The 14867-nt window shown below is 38.4% G+C and overlaps 1 protein-coding gene across 2 annotated transcripts in view; it reads right to left on the reverse strand.

Moving 5' to 3' along the window:
- Positions 1-3969: 3969 nt before the first annotated feature.
- The window catches only part of fibcd1b (fibrinogen C domain containing 1b), a 143195-nt gene continuing 132297 nt past the window's right edge, over positions 3970-14867 (reverse strand). For both annotated transcript variants that reach the window (XM_072454577.1, XM_072454576.1), the window contains 2 exons: positions 10047-10226; positions 3970-4730 (listed from right to left, as the gene is read on the reverse strand). In XM_072454577.1, the coding sequence (XP_072310678.1) occupies positions 4465-4730; positions 10047-10226 (446 nt within the window). In that variant the 3' untranslated portion in view covers positions 3970-4464. The remainder of the gene's footprint in view (positions 4731-10046; positions 10227-14867) is intronic.

Raw genomic sequence — 14867 nt, forward strand, 5'->3', positions numbered from 1 at the left:
GGCTGCGCCCGCATGTTTGGTACCAGGGCCTAGTTGCGGGAGCAATAGGCCCTCCGCCCTGCTGGGGCTCGGGCCTAATTATGGTTATTATTCAAACTGGAGAAAATTTGCTACAAATGCTAAAACAATTGAGGTTATGCACTTCATCCTATTTAAAAAATGCTCCTCAACATTCTCCTCCATTCCTCAAAATGCACATTTTTTTCGCTATTTAAAGCCTAAATTTGTTTCACTCTAATGAACAGTAAAGTAGTTTCTCTATTGTTGCTGCAACAGTGCAGAGCTTAGCTAGCTTGTTTGCTAATGACTGTCAGAGCAACTTTGCCAGCCTGTCCGGGCGCCGCCATTAAAACTGATCCTTCTTTCAGTTGTATTAGTTAACATGGGGCTGCCGACCTACAGAGAAAAGAAGTTGGACTTTGTTGGTCACATTGGATATTTTAAACAAACCAATCTACTTTACAGCATATTTAGTTGTGAGAATTTTCGCTCATTCTACATTTAAACAAACAGAGTTTTCGCTGGACCTGAAGTGCGATTACAACGGCAATGCCGATCACGTGGGAAAAGAGGGAAAAGTGGGCGGCGTGGTATAAGGACAATAGATACTGTTGTACTCTACTGCAAAATATGATTAAAGAAAAAATATGGCTCATTGGATCAATCATTTGATCAATGTATATATCATACATTTGTCTAACATCCTGGTCAATGTTGTTTCTACTTCACACAGTCTCAGGCACAAGTTGTTTAACAGGATGTCTAAGTCTCTTAGACAGACTGCCAATTCTTTTATTTCTTTATTCAAGCTGACGTTCCGAAAAATGTATCAGCCTTTTGTTGGCAGGTCAGCAGAGCTAACTGTATTTTGTTTGCATAGAGCTTTGTCAAGACGGCAGTTTGAAAATCAAACCTACAAATACCACCAGGGATCTCCACGCATGACTAACTGCAGAGACTCTTTGACATAAACACAAAAATAGCACAGAGGATGTTCAGTATTTACAAAATGTGAATGTTTATTAAATGTTGACAAGAACATTTTTAACACAGCAAAACAATCTATAGTACTTCACTAAAAAGAAAAAGAACATGAAGAAGGTAGGGTTAGTTGGGTTGCTGGGGGTTGCGATGGTGTGTTCAAGGGATGTTGAGTGAGTGGGATTTGGCAGCAGAGACTAAGGCAATTAAAGGAATAACACAGTAAGAAAGATAGAGGGCTGGAGGGCCTAAGGGATTGATGAGATGTAATGAGCGGGATAACCGGGATGATTAGAGCCTCTGATTCCTCTCCTTTATCACGTCTGTCCATCTGAGACTCGCCTGGAAGTGGCTGTAAAGGCTGAGAACACAGGAGGCAGTTGTGAATAATGTCTGCTCTTTACATTGAAATAACAAAGGGGCAACATAGCAGTAACATATACAGTGAACACAAGAGAGCGGCGACATGAAGAGAGAACAGAGAAGGGTTATAGCCATAGAGAGTAGAAGGATAGTGGATGACAGCCTCACGCCAACGTGTTAAATCTAGTCTTCTGAAACCACTAATGGCCATACTGAATACATGGAAACATTTAATTGGAGAAAAGTTAGATATTCACACTTGTTAACCACTATTATATTGTTCAGTTCTTTCGCTGCAGAGCTATTTGCAGTTCTATGAAAGCAGTACATTACAAGTGAATGATAAAAAATGTGTTCTGCATCACAGTAATTGTTCCAGAATCAGCTAAATACTGCAATAAATGTTGGTTTTGCAGTGATGCGACCAGAGGTTTAGTGACTCTGTTTTCCCCAACAAAGTGTCATGTGTGCTACACAGAATGCCATTCTGTCAAACGCAATACAAATTATTATTTTTTTGTTTTAACAAAAGCAATAAAAATGTACCCGATTGAGTGTAATGGCTTAGTTAAATTCTTCTTTCCAAGTATAAACCCGTTTTACTTATTAACAAAAATCTATATTAGGTAATTCAATGGTCTTTTAGTTTTCTTACTGTCTCTGTCCATTCTACTGTCTATGGCTTGAGCTCAGGTCAGGTAAACACAGTACCAGAGGGCATAGTCCACTCAAATAGGGTTCACAATCACAATAATTAATAGTTCTTTATAATAGTGTAAATCTCTCGGTTAGCAACACAAGGGGAGGAAAGCACACCTGACATGACTTTCTCCAGAGCCGAGTTGCTCTGCCTGCAGTTCCTCCAGTCCGCCTCATGCACACGGCTTTACTGTGTACACAAAGATGCACATTCACATGAACATAGGCCTACCTCCTCACCTCCTTGTACTTTTATATAACATCTTTTAATATCTCTATAAATCCGCTAACATTCTTGCAGTACACCAATGTGTTCTTTGAACATATCTGTCGCATATGTCTCTGCTTTGACGGCATTGTTGCAGTTTGTGCTTCACCGATGGGAGAAAATGTCACAGCTGTTCCAGTGTCAGTGATGGTCAGTGCAACATGGCGCTTAGTTGCACATATATGTTTCAGCTAGTGACTCCTCCTTGACGAAGGGCTCCAAAATGTCCTCCCAGAATTTTAATCCCAAACCAAGAAGGCAGAAGATTCCTCCAGGCAGCCATGTAGTGTCAACACGGTGCACTCATCTGTGCCTTGTAAAAAGGTGGTGTTTGTGCTATTGGGATCTCTTGATTTTTTTCCTTCACTTTCTGCGCAGCACCTCCAGGAAAGTATTGAGAAAGAAAAGAGTTCATTTAGTAATGTCTGTCTTTTTAAACTGGTGGATTTGTCTTAGTCCATGTGCTTGAGTTCTCTCTTTGTGTTTTAGCAGAGTAAGAAAACAGCATCACATGCTCCAAAAGTACACAATGTACAATGAAATCTACATTTTTTTTTTTAAAGCTTTTAGAACATCAAATAAAAAAGAAAATAAAAACTTAATGGTAGGTTCAACACTCTCCAAATGGCCAGACAGGAACATTAAACAAAATCCTCACATGTTTTTGTTTTCTTTGTAGCCTTTTTTCTTTTATTTAGGTATGTTACTTTGACAAAGTAGATGCTAAACAAAAATAGCATCCATTAAGAGTCATTTTAAGCCATCTGTGGTACAAACGGAATCTAGCAAATGGACTTCACGAATATAACTACCACGTTATGAATGTCCACTGGCCGTTAGAGGGTGGTGCGGTGCTGTAAGCATTAAATGATCCCACTGGCTGTCGGTAGATGTAAACTAGGTTTGGTTGCAGTTTCCTTAATGGGGTGCACAAAATAGAACGTATTTGTGACCGATAGTTGTCTGAATTGTCCCCTTTGTTCTGTCTGCTCTCATTAGAAACTTTATAATGGTAAATTTTAGCATTCTCATATTAATTTGGTTTGAGCATATCTAGCATATCCCAAAGATTGGCTAATCAGAAGCATCCACATGATAGGAAAGCTGCTGCTGCACTTGTTGGTATAATCAAAATTGGTGCATGTAAGGACTGCACACCATGCATCATGATTTGTCTGACCAGAGCAACCGCTGTTGTCCATTCATCGCCTGGCTCTACTGAACTTCAAGAGGAAACTGATAGTGTGAGAGATCTGAGTCAGTCTATCTCTGTCTTTGACACACAGACACAGACATACGCACGCACTAGTTATGCACACAGCGCTGGGTTACCATCTGTGGATGCTGCATCACTTGGCCAATACTCAGCTGGCAGCCACATCAGACTAAGTGCCCAATATGCTCCCTAATGGCTTAAGTCAGATGAATGAGATTCATAGGTATTTTCTCTCATGCAACTTCTTGACACTTATTTGCCTCTTTAACCTTTTCTTTGCTATCGCAGGAAAATATTCAGTTGTAGTCATCTGGATATTATTTTTTTTACAACAGTGTCCAAATGACTCCAACTGAATTTTGATGGAACACTCCTGGAGGGAACACTCCTGGAGGGAACACTCCTGGAGGGAACACTCCTGGAAGGAACGTGAGGGATGAAGGATGACACAGATTTTTCTTTGCTAATCTAACATTTTACAATGGCATTTTGGTTTACAGAGTGAGGGAGTACAGATGGTTTGTCTCTTACGGGCCAGATTTTGCTGAAATTATGTCTGCTTTTATCACTGTTTTATGGAAAATCACAGAATATATATTTTTAGTAGTATGAAAATGGTTTTCTCGGCAAAGATAAAAGGTGTCAAATAAGATCACAATGACTTGTAAAGGGACCAGCAATGCTCCAGACTGTGGGCTCGGATGTGCTTAATGATGAAAATTACAGGGCTCAAAGATTGCATTTGTTTTGAGGGATCTTCTCGTTAGGAAAGAAATCCAGAGTGACACTATGAGGAATGATTGATAAACAAATGAAAAAAATGTCATTGCGTTTGCTGAACTGAAAGAGTTGATGGCATGTAACTCCATCTAAGGTTCCAAGTTGTGATTTTGCAATATATTCCCCCAAAATCAGATTCCTCTTCTGTCCCATTCCTTCATTTACTATCAAGGTCGCGAGTAGGTCGAATCTTCATCTCAGAGAACTTTAGGGAATACTGCCAGCCAGTCCATGAAGACCACTCGATCCCGTCGGCGTAGGAGGTGTGCTGGCCGCGCAGGTACTGGCCATTCAGGTTGGAGGTGTGGCAGTTGCGATACCACCAGGCTCCATGGTAGAACGAGGCGCAGTTGTTCTCCGAGTGGTCGTTGTCCCGGTCCTTGGTAGTGAACTTCATTCCATTGTGCTTCAGAAGAGAGTCACCTACAGTGGAGAGGAGAAAGAGGTTAATTATTTATGTTAGATAATGTGAAATCAATAAGTAGCACTCGGGCTAAATATTCTACTGTTTATCTTCAACAGGCCATACAAGTGCCATTTAAACATTTCTAGTATAAAATGAAGATGATTTAGTTGCGTTTTGAACAATATTATTGATGAACATATTCTTTAACAAGTATTTTAAATACAGAAACTGCAAACTTGGTCCTTGAGCTAGTAAATTAAAACAAATTAAAACAATGTTCATGTAGTTCAGCTTCCATAGGTATTATTTTGAGGCTTTTGCCCATTCAAAATGTGTAATATCAAGTTTTGAATTGTTAATTGCTATGGCAACAGAGCTAGATTTTCATTACTCTGACACATTACTCCCACTTGTTCAAATGCACATTCACAAAAAGGAGCTGAACCATGGCCTTCTCTCTGCACTTACAGCAAGTGTGGTGCGATTTGGACTTCAGGCAAGTACATTCCCCACAATGCACTTGACTTGGAATATTTTCACTCTGTGCTGCGAGTGTGCCTTGGCAACTTAACTGTGAGCGCAAACTGAATACAACGTAAAGGAATGCCTTTACAGTCAAACTGATGACTGCACAATGTATATATACATGACACATGACAACTTTCACTAAAACATAGTGAGCACAATTGCATTTCAGATTTTACTAAACATGTTGCCTTTTTGTCCCCAGTTTGACCATTTTTGGGCTACCTAGCAACTATACTGTAAAGCAGAGCCACACAACTTACACAATAGTTATGAATTGACAAACAATAATACAATATAACACCTTTATTTTGTTGAATTATTGTTTAAAATCTTAGAAAATCATATCAGTTAAGTGTAACAATTTGGCCCAGTCCCAAAACCTGCGCACCACAAATGTGCATTCACGACGAGCCACTGAAGAATGTAGGGTGTCCTATTTCTTGGAATCTTTCGATCCGCACTTCACCTCGGGCTTCTCCCCGTACTTCAAGCGAGTGTGGAGCGATGAGGACTTCACACAAGTACATTCCGTACAATGCACTTCATTGTAATGTTTTCAAACGGCACATCACTTCTGCCTTTGCAACTCAGCAGCTAATCAGTTAAACTGATGATATTTTAAATATATCTGTGAGTGTCCAGCAATAACACTGTAAAAACATTAACCTTGTACTCATTTGTTTTTGGATAATTCAGAAATGTATCCAAATTAAATTGAGCTGTGCCTTTGTGTTTTTCTTTACCACGTTCACAACGCTCTGAAGTCGTACACCCTTGTGCACTTACACACTTTGTGCACTTTCAATTGGGGCAGGGTCTGTCTCTGGATTTTCTATGGCACGTCACATATTGATGACATCACAGGGAATCAGTTTTAGATCTCAGCTCTACTTCCTGTAATGAATTAATTCATTTTCCACCATTTCCAAAAAAGGACTTTACAAACTGCAACTTAATAGAAGCAAAACTATGATAAATATTTACCACAGGTGCTATCATACCAAACTAAGTCATAATTAGAAAAAACAGGAGAACCTGTTATATGGACTTTAAGAACTGTTCCAACTGACAGTTGTTGTGAGCTGCTGAATGTTATACCTTATCAATGCAAACTCCAGTGATGTGTGTAGTGTGTAATGTGTAGACAAGGCCTCTGAAACCAATGGATAGTTTAATAATACATATAAAAAAAAGAAAGTAGTTTTTATTTGTTTTTACATATTGATGAGTTAATTTCTAGATTTCAATTGACGTCACAGCGTAAAGGCCAACAATATTTATTACAGATGGAGAGCTGATTAATTGAATAAAGTTCCGGGGTCTAGTCACCAATAGAAATGATCAGTTTCAACATTTGTGAGTTTACTTTTTAGATCACCATGTGTAGGGAATAGGGAAATGTGGCTCTTGTCCCCCATCATGAGTTTGATATCACGTTCTAAAATCTAAAAACTTCCAAAGGTGTGTACTACAAGAAATAAGACACATCTGTGATATTTGAGTGCGGCGCAAACGGATCCAACTCTTTAAATAAAAATAAGTAGTAGAAGTGAACCAGCAATATATGTATGGTAGAAAAAGCAAGGGCAGTGGTGACCGAGTGATTTATCCAGTCTTGCCCAGTGGCATATTTGCAGAGCAGTTACACTTGAATTTATTGCACTAATTATTAATAGCATAAAGGATATTTCAGCATTTGGTGTCAGAAAATTGATAAGACTCATTACTCTTTTTATTATGACCAAATTAATCAAAGTGCAGTCATTTGACATATTAGAGGATAATTAATTTTTAAAAGATACTCCAGTTCCTATTCGGCTGTTATCCCCAGACAATTAACTTTAATTAACTCCTGAAATACTAGGCCTTTCTTCTGTTGCAGTACAGCGCTCGGAGATGTGTAAGTCTTTCAGCAGCAGTGTGGGGTTTCCATCTTCCCTGAACTCGCCCGAGGACATGTACATTACCTTCTGACAGATCCCCTCCCCAGTCAAAGTCCTCACCTCCCACCAAGTCTGAAATACAGTCTCTTTTAAACCGGACCAGCTGCTGTTTCTGAAATATAACTATTCTCAACACATTAGTGCACCACCACTGCAATTATAAGCTCCACTGAAGGCAATCTTTTGTGTGTCTTTTATGTCTGTTATAGGTTCTAAAATTAGATTGAGCGTTAGTCAGTACCAGCAGTAATTAAAAATCCTCAGACTCTTTCCGCTGAGTATTGGGTCTCATTATCCAAACAGGAGGTCAGACAGCTTTGTAGCCAATTTATCAAAGGTTCCATAGTGACCTTTTTATCCTCTTTTTAATAACGCACTCCCATTGATTCTGAACGGATCATGCTTATGGGCATGACAGGAATGGAAAAGCTCACTTAGACTGCAGTGGATGGGTTGATCTTTTATTTGGGCCGTGCTGACAGTTGTAAATAGGACGTTTCAGAGCCAGCCCATTGTTCTAAATGAGATGTAAGTGATGCTATGTAACTGTGCGGATACGGCCCAGTTATATGAGGTAACCTGAGGGCTCTTTAATGTGCTGCATTGTCAGGCGGACTCAAAAGCAATTGTGTTAAGCCCAAAAATACTCTCCGGCTCTGAGAGAATTTTTCTCTGGAAAATTGTAAATATCAATACTTGCAGTAAAAAGGAGAGAAGGATGCAGTTGGGAGCTGCTGTTACCCATAGTCTTTACAGAGTTAGAATTAGAATGTTATATTTAATACAGTTTTTCTTTTATGTTGTGGTTGATTAAGTCTATTCTGAGATAATTATATTCTGTAAGGTCAATTGATTTTTAAGTCAGCAAAAAAATCAATTGGTCAAATGTCAATATTGTATTTCTATTAAATAATAATAATTGATACTATGACTAACTTTGACTATACTGTATTTATCCTTATTATTATTTATAACAATAATCTCCTTATTAATATATATCCTATATATATATATACACACAGTAAATCAAGCACGATGCAGTGAATAGAAAGCACAGCATGGAGCAGGAAGCAAAATGAAAGGCGGCCCACGGACACAAGGTGATGGATAACAGATCATCAGGGCATCAGGGCACCAAACTGCTCTTAATTGCCCAGGATGTGGCCACTACATCTGCTTACCCACTCACTCCTGAACTGCTCCCTCCATTTGGCATTACCATGGTAACCAGTGAGCATGAAAAATGATCGGACAGGCATGTCTGATATCCGTGTTGTGCACTGCTCAACACGGAAGAAAGGAGATAGTAGTGGGAGGAGAAGAAAAAAGGTGTCCAAAGGATGTGAATTTAAAAAAAAGTAATGGCTCATTTGCAAGGTGCTGTGTGGGACAAGTGAGGCAAACATGAGCAGCTGTCAGTGTGTTCAAGACAGATCTATTAATACATGAAAGATGAACGTGTGATTCCCAAAGACACATCAGCCAGTGTCAGATGTGGGTAGTGTAAAATTGAATTCACTCATACTTATTTGAGTAAATGTACACAGTTTGACAGTTCTTTTACTTGAATAAAGGTTTTGGTTTCTCTTCCCACTGTGAGTGAGTCTGGGACCAAAATGTTGATGATATTTCATTATTAGAACATGGGTTTTGTGCACCAGTCGTGTCTTTAAACATATTAATTGATCAGGCCAATGTGTCTAAAGTCTAAGATGAATCACAAAAGTGCATAACCTTATTCAAAACTTTGCAACATAATTGTAATACCAATTTCATCTTTAATTGGCTTTTTTGTATATTTATTTTACCATAACAATAAAAATGTTGCATATCTTCAAAACACTGTGTGGAAAACACTTGTGTTAACCCTGTGACGAGCCGGCCCCTGTCCAGGGTGTGCCCCACCTAAGGCCCAAAGTCACTGGGATAGGCTCCAGTCACCCACGACCCTAACCAGCGGTAGAAAATGTATGAATATCTTCAAAACAACATCCATGATATTATTCAAATGTTGCTATATTGCCCACCCCTCCATTCACCGTCCTAAACCACCAATTATTTATTTTTGTGTTTTGTCTTTTCAATTATCTTAACTTCTATTGACAAATGTGCTGTTTCTGACCGTTACAAGACAACTATTCTACTTGATTTTATTTTTGCTAAATACTTAAATTAATTAATAATGATCGAAACATTAAACGTTTCGGACCACAACTTTGTACTACTTTTGATGTAACAGTGCTCTTTCCTGAGTACAGTATTTGACTTCTCTAACATACTCTGGCCCTGGAGAGGCTGTATCTCTTTTCTATTTACCTCTTTCCCCGCATGCCTCCTTCACACCTGTCCTATTCTGACATCCATTTCTTCCACCTCACTACATCTGTTTCTACTCTTCCTTCCCCCAGCTTCGGAAATTTGTCCCCATTTCTACAGCGTTCTTAGAGCACGAGTTCCCAGAGGTTCAGGAAATAGCTGGTTCATTTCAGCAGCAGATTTTTGCTTACGCTGCAGGTCAAGCAGTGCGATTAATTGGCAGTAATTTAGAGGACGCTGACAGGTAGCATGACTATGATCTGAGTGGATACAGGAAGCTAGTAAGTCTTGCTTATGAAACATATATAATGCATGGGAATAAACTCTCAAGTCAATCCATCCATCCATCTTTCACTACCACGATTATTAGGGTACTTTTTGAGACACAGTGATTATTTGTACATGTTAAAGTCCAGCATGTTTTGCGAGTGTTTCTGTGCAGGGGAGGTTTTGTTTCATCTAATTCAGAGAAGAAAATAGGCTGAATTGAAAAATAGCAAAGTGTGAGCGCAGCACATATTCAACTAGTTCACGGCGTGCTCATACCTGCGTTTCCAGAATAGTCCCCCACAGTCAGCGGGTATCCATCATCGTCAGGGTCCACAGAGAAGAGGCCTACTCCGAAAGTTCCGTACTGGGCGTATGCAGTACTGTTCTCAAAATCCTCCAGGTCAATACGCAGCTCGTAGTTCCCTTGGATGGACAGCGCGTGGATCTGCTTCAGTCCTAAAAGAGCATAAAAAAGAGAAGAAGAGGAGAAAAAGAACATTATGTGATGTTGGAAACTTGATATTGAAATACAATATTTCTGCTGTAACAGGTTTTTACTGTCTGGTTTCAAATTCAAAGTAGATCAGTTGTTTGTTTGTCTTTATAATTAAAAATCTACATCATGATGGGTGCAAGGTTGTTGTTTCTTTTCCTTCACAGGTATTATGTTGCGCTTTGCTACACTTTGCTTGTACAGCGCACACCTTGGACTCTTCTATTCATACTTGGCCTCGGCAAGGACTGATGATTTGTCAGTGAGTAATTGCTTTCAGTTCCCCATGACATCCTTGACTTGTGAAAAAAAGTGCAGGTGAACTGTGAAATTGAAACATAACCAAGTTGCACTCATGAGTGAATGATGTGCATATACTGTAAACGCAGTCTTGAGAAATGTAGTATCCTCTCAGAAGTAGATGTAGGAGTATCATCTTTTCATATTTTCTACTAGCGTCTCGATGAGTTAGTAGAAAACTGTGTTTAGAGTAAAACGAAAAATATTGTTTTTGCAACATCAAAGACAGACTTATCCTCTTTTTGAAAGTGGATTATGAAATTATATTTTGAGCAGCGCAAGGTCCAGTATCTAGGTCAACAAACATGATGGAAACTCAAGTGCTTTTTTTTGTACACACACACACACACACACACACACACACACTTACAACCACATGTTTATCCACATCATATCATCACTGGCTTATCAAAGTTGTAGTTTTCTTTTTTCTTGATTGATTGATTGATTGATTGATGGAGCAATCCTGTATTGTCCAATATTGTATCGCGCTGTGTTATTAACTGATCTATATCAGTCTGGTCCCCATTTTTATCTTTGACATTCCAGATGGGCGTGATTGACAGGTGGAATACGAGGAAAAAGAAAGAAAAAAATAAATATCACAGACGAAAGAACATTGCAGATTACATTAGTTTAATGCTAAATACCAGGAAATACCAGAGGGGGGAAAATAAGTGTGAAAATAAATGCATTAAACTAATTGTCACAGGGACACTTACAATTAAAAGGACAACACGTCTAATAAACTAAATTATAATATGGGTTTCTGAGTAAAGCATTCCCAATTACAATCCTTAATACAACTTGCATGAATCCAGCATCTCCCTGTGGTGTGTCATTACTTCATTAAATCATCTTTTCATTTTCTCTTTTCATTTCGACACGCACATCCAGAGGGGCCAGTTGTTTCCTTGTCTCCTTTCTCACTTCTCTCCCACTGTGTCAGAGTGCTGATTCCTCCTAGGGCAGGCTTTCCTTCTCCTGAGCTGATCAAAGCTTCTGGAGGAGCAGTGTGTCAAATGTGTGGAACTCAACTCAACACTTCTTTCCTTGAACGCAACGCTGCTCTATAGAAGGCAAACAAAAGTGAACATAACCGGAAGACTATACCATATAAAAGCACATTAAAAATAACTTTTCATTCTGTGGGGCTTCAAGGCTTCAAATGATGAGGTTTTTGAGCATGTAAAGAATATATATATTTTTTTTACTACTTCAATGCATGGATATAGCTGCGAGAAAGAAAAGAGTTTATATAAAGTTTGAACATTTAATTCAAGCCTCCTACCTGCAGCAATCAATGCCAGCCTCCGTCACAAAACAAACTCACTGCCTCCTCCTCGGACGGCCTGATTTGAATTCCACATGCGATTTAGAGAGCACCTCGTCTCAAGTGTACGGCTAATTTGATGACAAACACAGCCGAAAGAACCCATTATTATTCGGAGACGGAAGCTTAGTCGGCTGAGGCACTCCGATTTAATTTCGCCTGATGGCAGCTTGATCCCAGTCTTTTCATTTTCCCAAAACATAACAGACAACAATATGCCGTTATAATGCTCGGTATAATTTAATGCTCATGTAACTGTTGTAAATATAGAACTTTAAAGTGCGCTTCTCTCTCTCTCTCTCCTTGGCTGGAGTTGTTACTAATAGGTGCTCTGTATTGTGCTTTGTAAAAATGAGCTTTCATTTATAGTTAATCTTGTCCAGGCCTCACAAATGGCTGAAACTTGAACACAGATATGCACAGATTTGACCAAAAAAAAACATTTACATTTTTACTCATTACTCTATTTGAACACAATCACACAATACATTTAAAAATATATTTCTAACTTGTATTACAAATGAAAGTACTTATTTTCATAATAATCTAAGGATTGTTGTGGCCTGTATGCTTTATTTGACAGGACAGTGCAGCGTGAAATTGGGATTAAACTGTGGAATGACATGCAAGAGCTGGATTCAAGCTCACAACACACAGGCTTCTAAACACGGCAGGCATGTGTGCAATCCAATCGACCCCCAGTTGAACTATTTTCTTTTGTTTGTTTTTTTTAACTCATTTTTTATTATCATTATTCTTTTTTTATTTCACATGCCTTTTGTTTTCAGAATAATCCTCTCCATAAACTCCAGAAATGAGTACCATTCTAAGCACACAATTTCTCTTTGCATTTGCGCTCTACCTTTCTCACAATATATGTAATAAACACATTAGCAGCCGCAGCAGCCGCAGCAGCCGCCACTGGTCACAACCCTTTGAAAGTATGAGTCCACATGAAAATCGAAGGGAAAAGAATCCTAGAGGTATTTGACAAACTTCAAAAGAAAGTAAATATTAATGTAATAATGTTTTTTTATAGCTTTAAAAGAAAAAACAAACAGCAGATGCAACACGGCTCTATTTAAAGACAGCACAGTTCAAGACTATATTTACATAACTTTAATTCACTCTCTAATTAAAGCCCCGGAGAACCCTCTGTCAGACACAAAATCGGAATAATTACCTTGAGTTGAATACAAGGGAAAACACATCTGAGACTTGGTTGGCTCACATCTAAATGCTCAGGTGTACTGCACTGTTAATTACATACTATTGTAAGCTTCATTTAAATGAGGCTAATACAATGGAGAATTTTGAGGCATTTTGCTATGGTCTAAACGTGATGATTGCACTATTGGGAAAAAGAAGTCTGCACTGATTTCTATTAAAAGAAAGCTTAGAAAACACAGATCTGTAGGTCCTCCACACCTTAAATGGGAGATCACTGCATACTTCCTTTGAAATGTTTACCTTTTGATCTGTATACAATTCCCACAAAGTAACTTGGATGGCAAAGATAAATCTCTTAAGCACAAAGTGTTTTCATTGCCCTTCAGAGCAACCACTGTTGTGATTTCGAATGTTACTTAAATAAATTTGATTGAAAATATAATTGAATTGAGTGGCATAACAAACATCTTTAACCTCCATAGGGAAAAAAAATGATTAAGGTACGTTATGCAACAGCAGCTTTCAAGTATGTGCTGATGTGCGGAGTGCAAGAGGTGGGTTGTAAATAAACTCTCTTCTGTAGGTGTTTTATAATGACAAGTAATTAGGCTAAGAGGAGTAAAGAGAGCTGTTGCAGCAGACTTGAACTAATGACAATGCTGTACATTTATTTTGTGTGGCCAAAACAACAGAATGTTAAGACAAAGGTTGGGTGGGGGATTGGGAAGGATGTTTCCCTGTCATTTCAAACATCCAGAGGTGTCAAAGAGACAAATAAATAAACAGCCACCGGCTAATGGCTGATAAGTATGTATGTGTTGTTCCATGCTAATCAACTCCATTATCACATGTTAATTGTTATTGAGACCCACTTACATGATATTCATGAGGATTTATCTCTTGCTACCAGGCATTAAAAATGGCCAACATAGCAGCGCTGCAATATACGACCAGGACGAAGAATTTTTATAGTTCATTTATAAAAACAGATTTGTGTCATTTGAAAAAAAAGAAAAAAAAACATGGTGAAGGCTTACGATTTACTCATTTTCTAGCAGTGTTTTCAAAAGCTAAATCTATTTTAGTGCAATATGTTCATAAGAATGTATCAGAAAGAAGCAAAAACAAACTTTGTGACACATTTCCAAAAGGAGATTGTTTTTTTGCAAATGAACTCTTATTGTGCAATGAAATGTTTGGATTGGCCTAAAGATTGAGAGATTTGCAGCTAAAATTCTGGGCCCTGCTGTACAAACTGTGGGGCCGCCCCATATTCTTTACATAATAAACGCACATTACAGGCTTTCTGATGGCCCCTCACTTTACTTTAACCCAAAAGTCTCACACCTCTTAAAGTGTTACGAAATGTATTGGCTTAAAAGTTTTGCATGATAATACACACAACATTTACTGTTTAAGTAAACATGAGATCTTGCAACTTGCATTGTTACTTTCAGTCTGTTATTCTGTTCATTCACAAGCACACACACATTCATACACCAGTTAAAGCAGACATGGAAAAAAGCTAAATCTGCTTTTTTTTTTTTTTACTGCAGCAGCACGCTCTATTGACAGAACAGATTTTAACATAATGTTCAAGAGGCAGTAAACTATAGGATGGCCTGTGGATTGTGACCTGCATTTAAGTATAGTAAAGGAAACATTATGTGACTGGTACCGAAGCCAGCTGCATTGTCAAGTAAACTATTAAATGTAGTCTTTATTGTCTCAAGTATTTTTCATGTTTCTTTTGACACATTACAACATAAGAGACATGTTTACAATCTATACAATGTATTAT

Source organism: Eucyclogobius newberryi, unplaced genomic scaffold, assembly GCF_026437365.1.
Source record: "Eucyclogobius newberryi isolate DKJ021-1_F unplaced genomic scaffold, fEucNew1.0.hap1 SCAF_2, whole genome shotgun sequence".
Classification (NCBI taxonomy): Eukaryota; Metazoa; Chordata; class Actinopteri; order Gobiiformes; family Gobiidae; genus Eucyclogobius; species Eucyclogobius newberryi.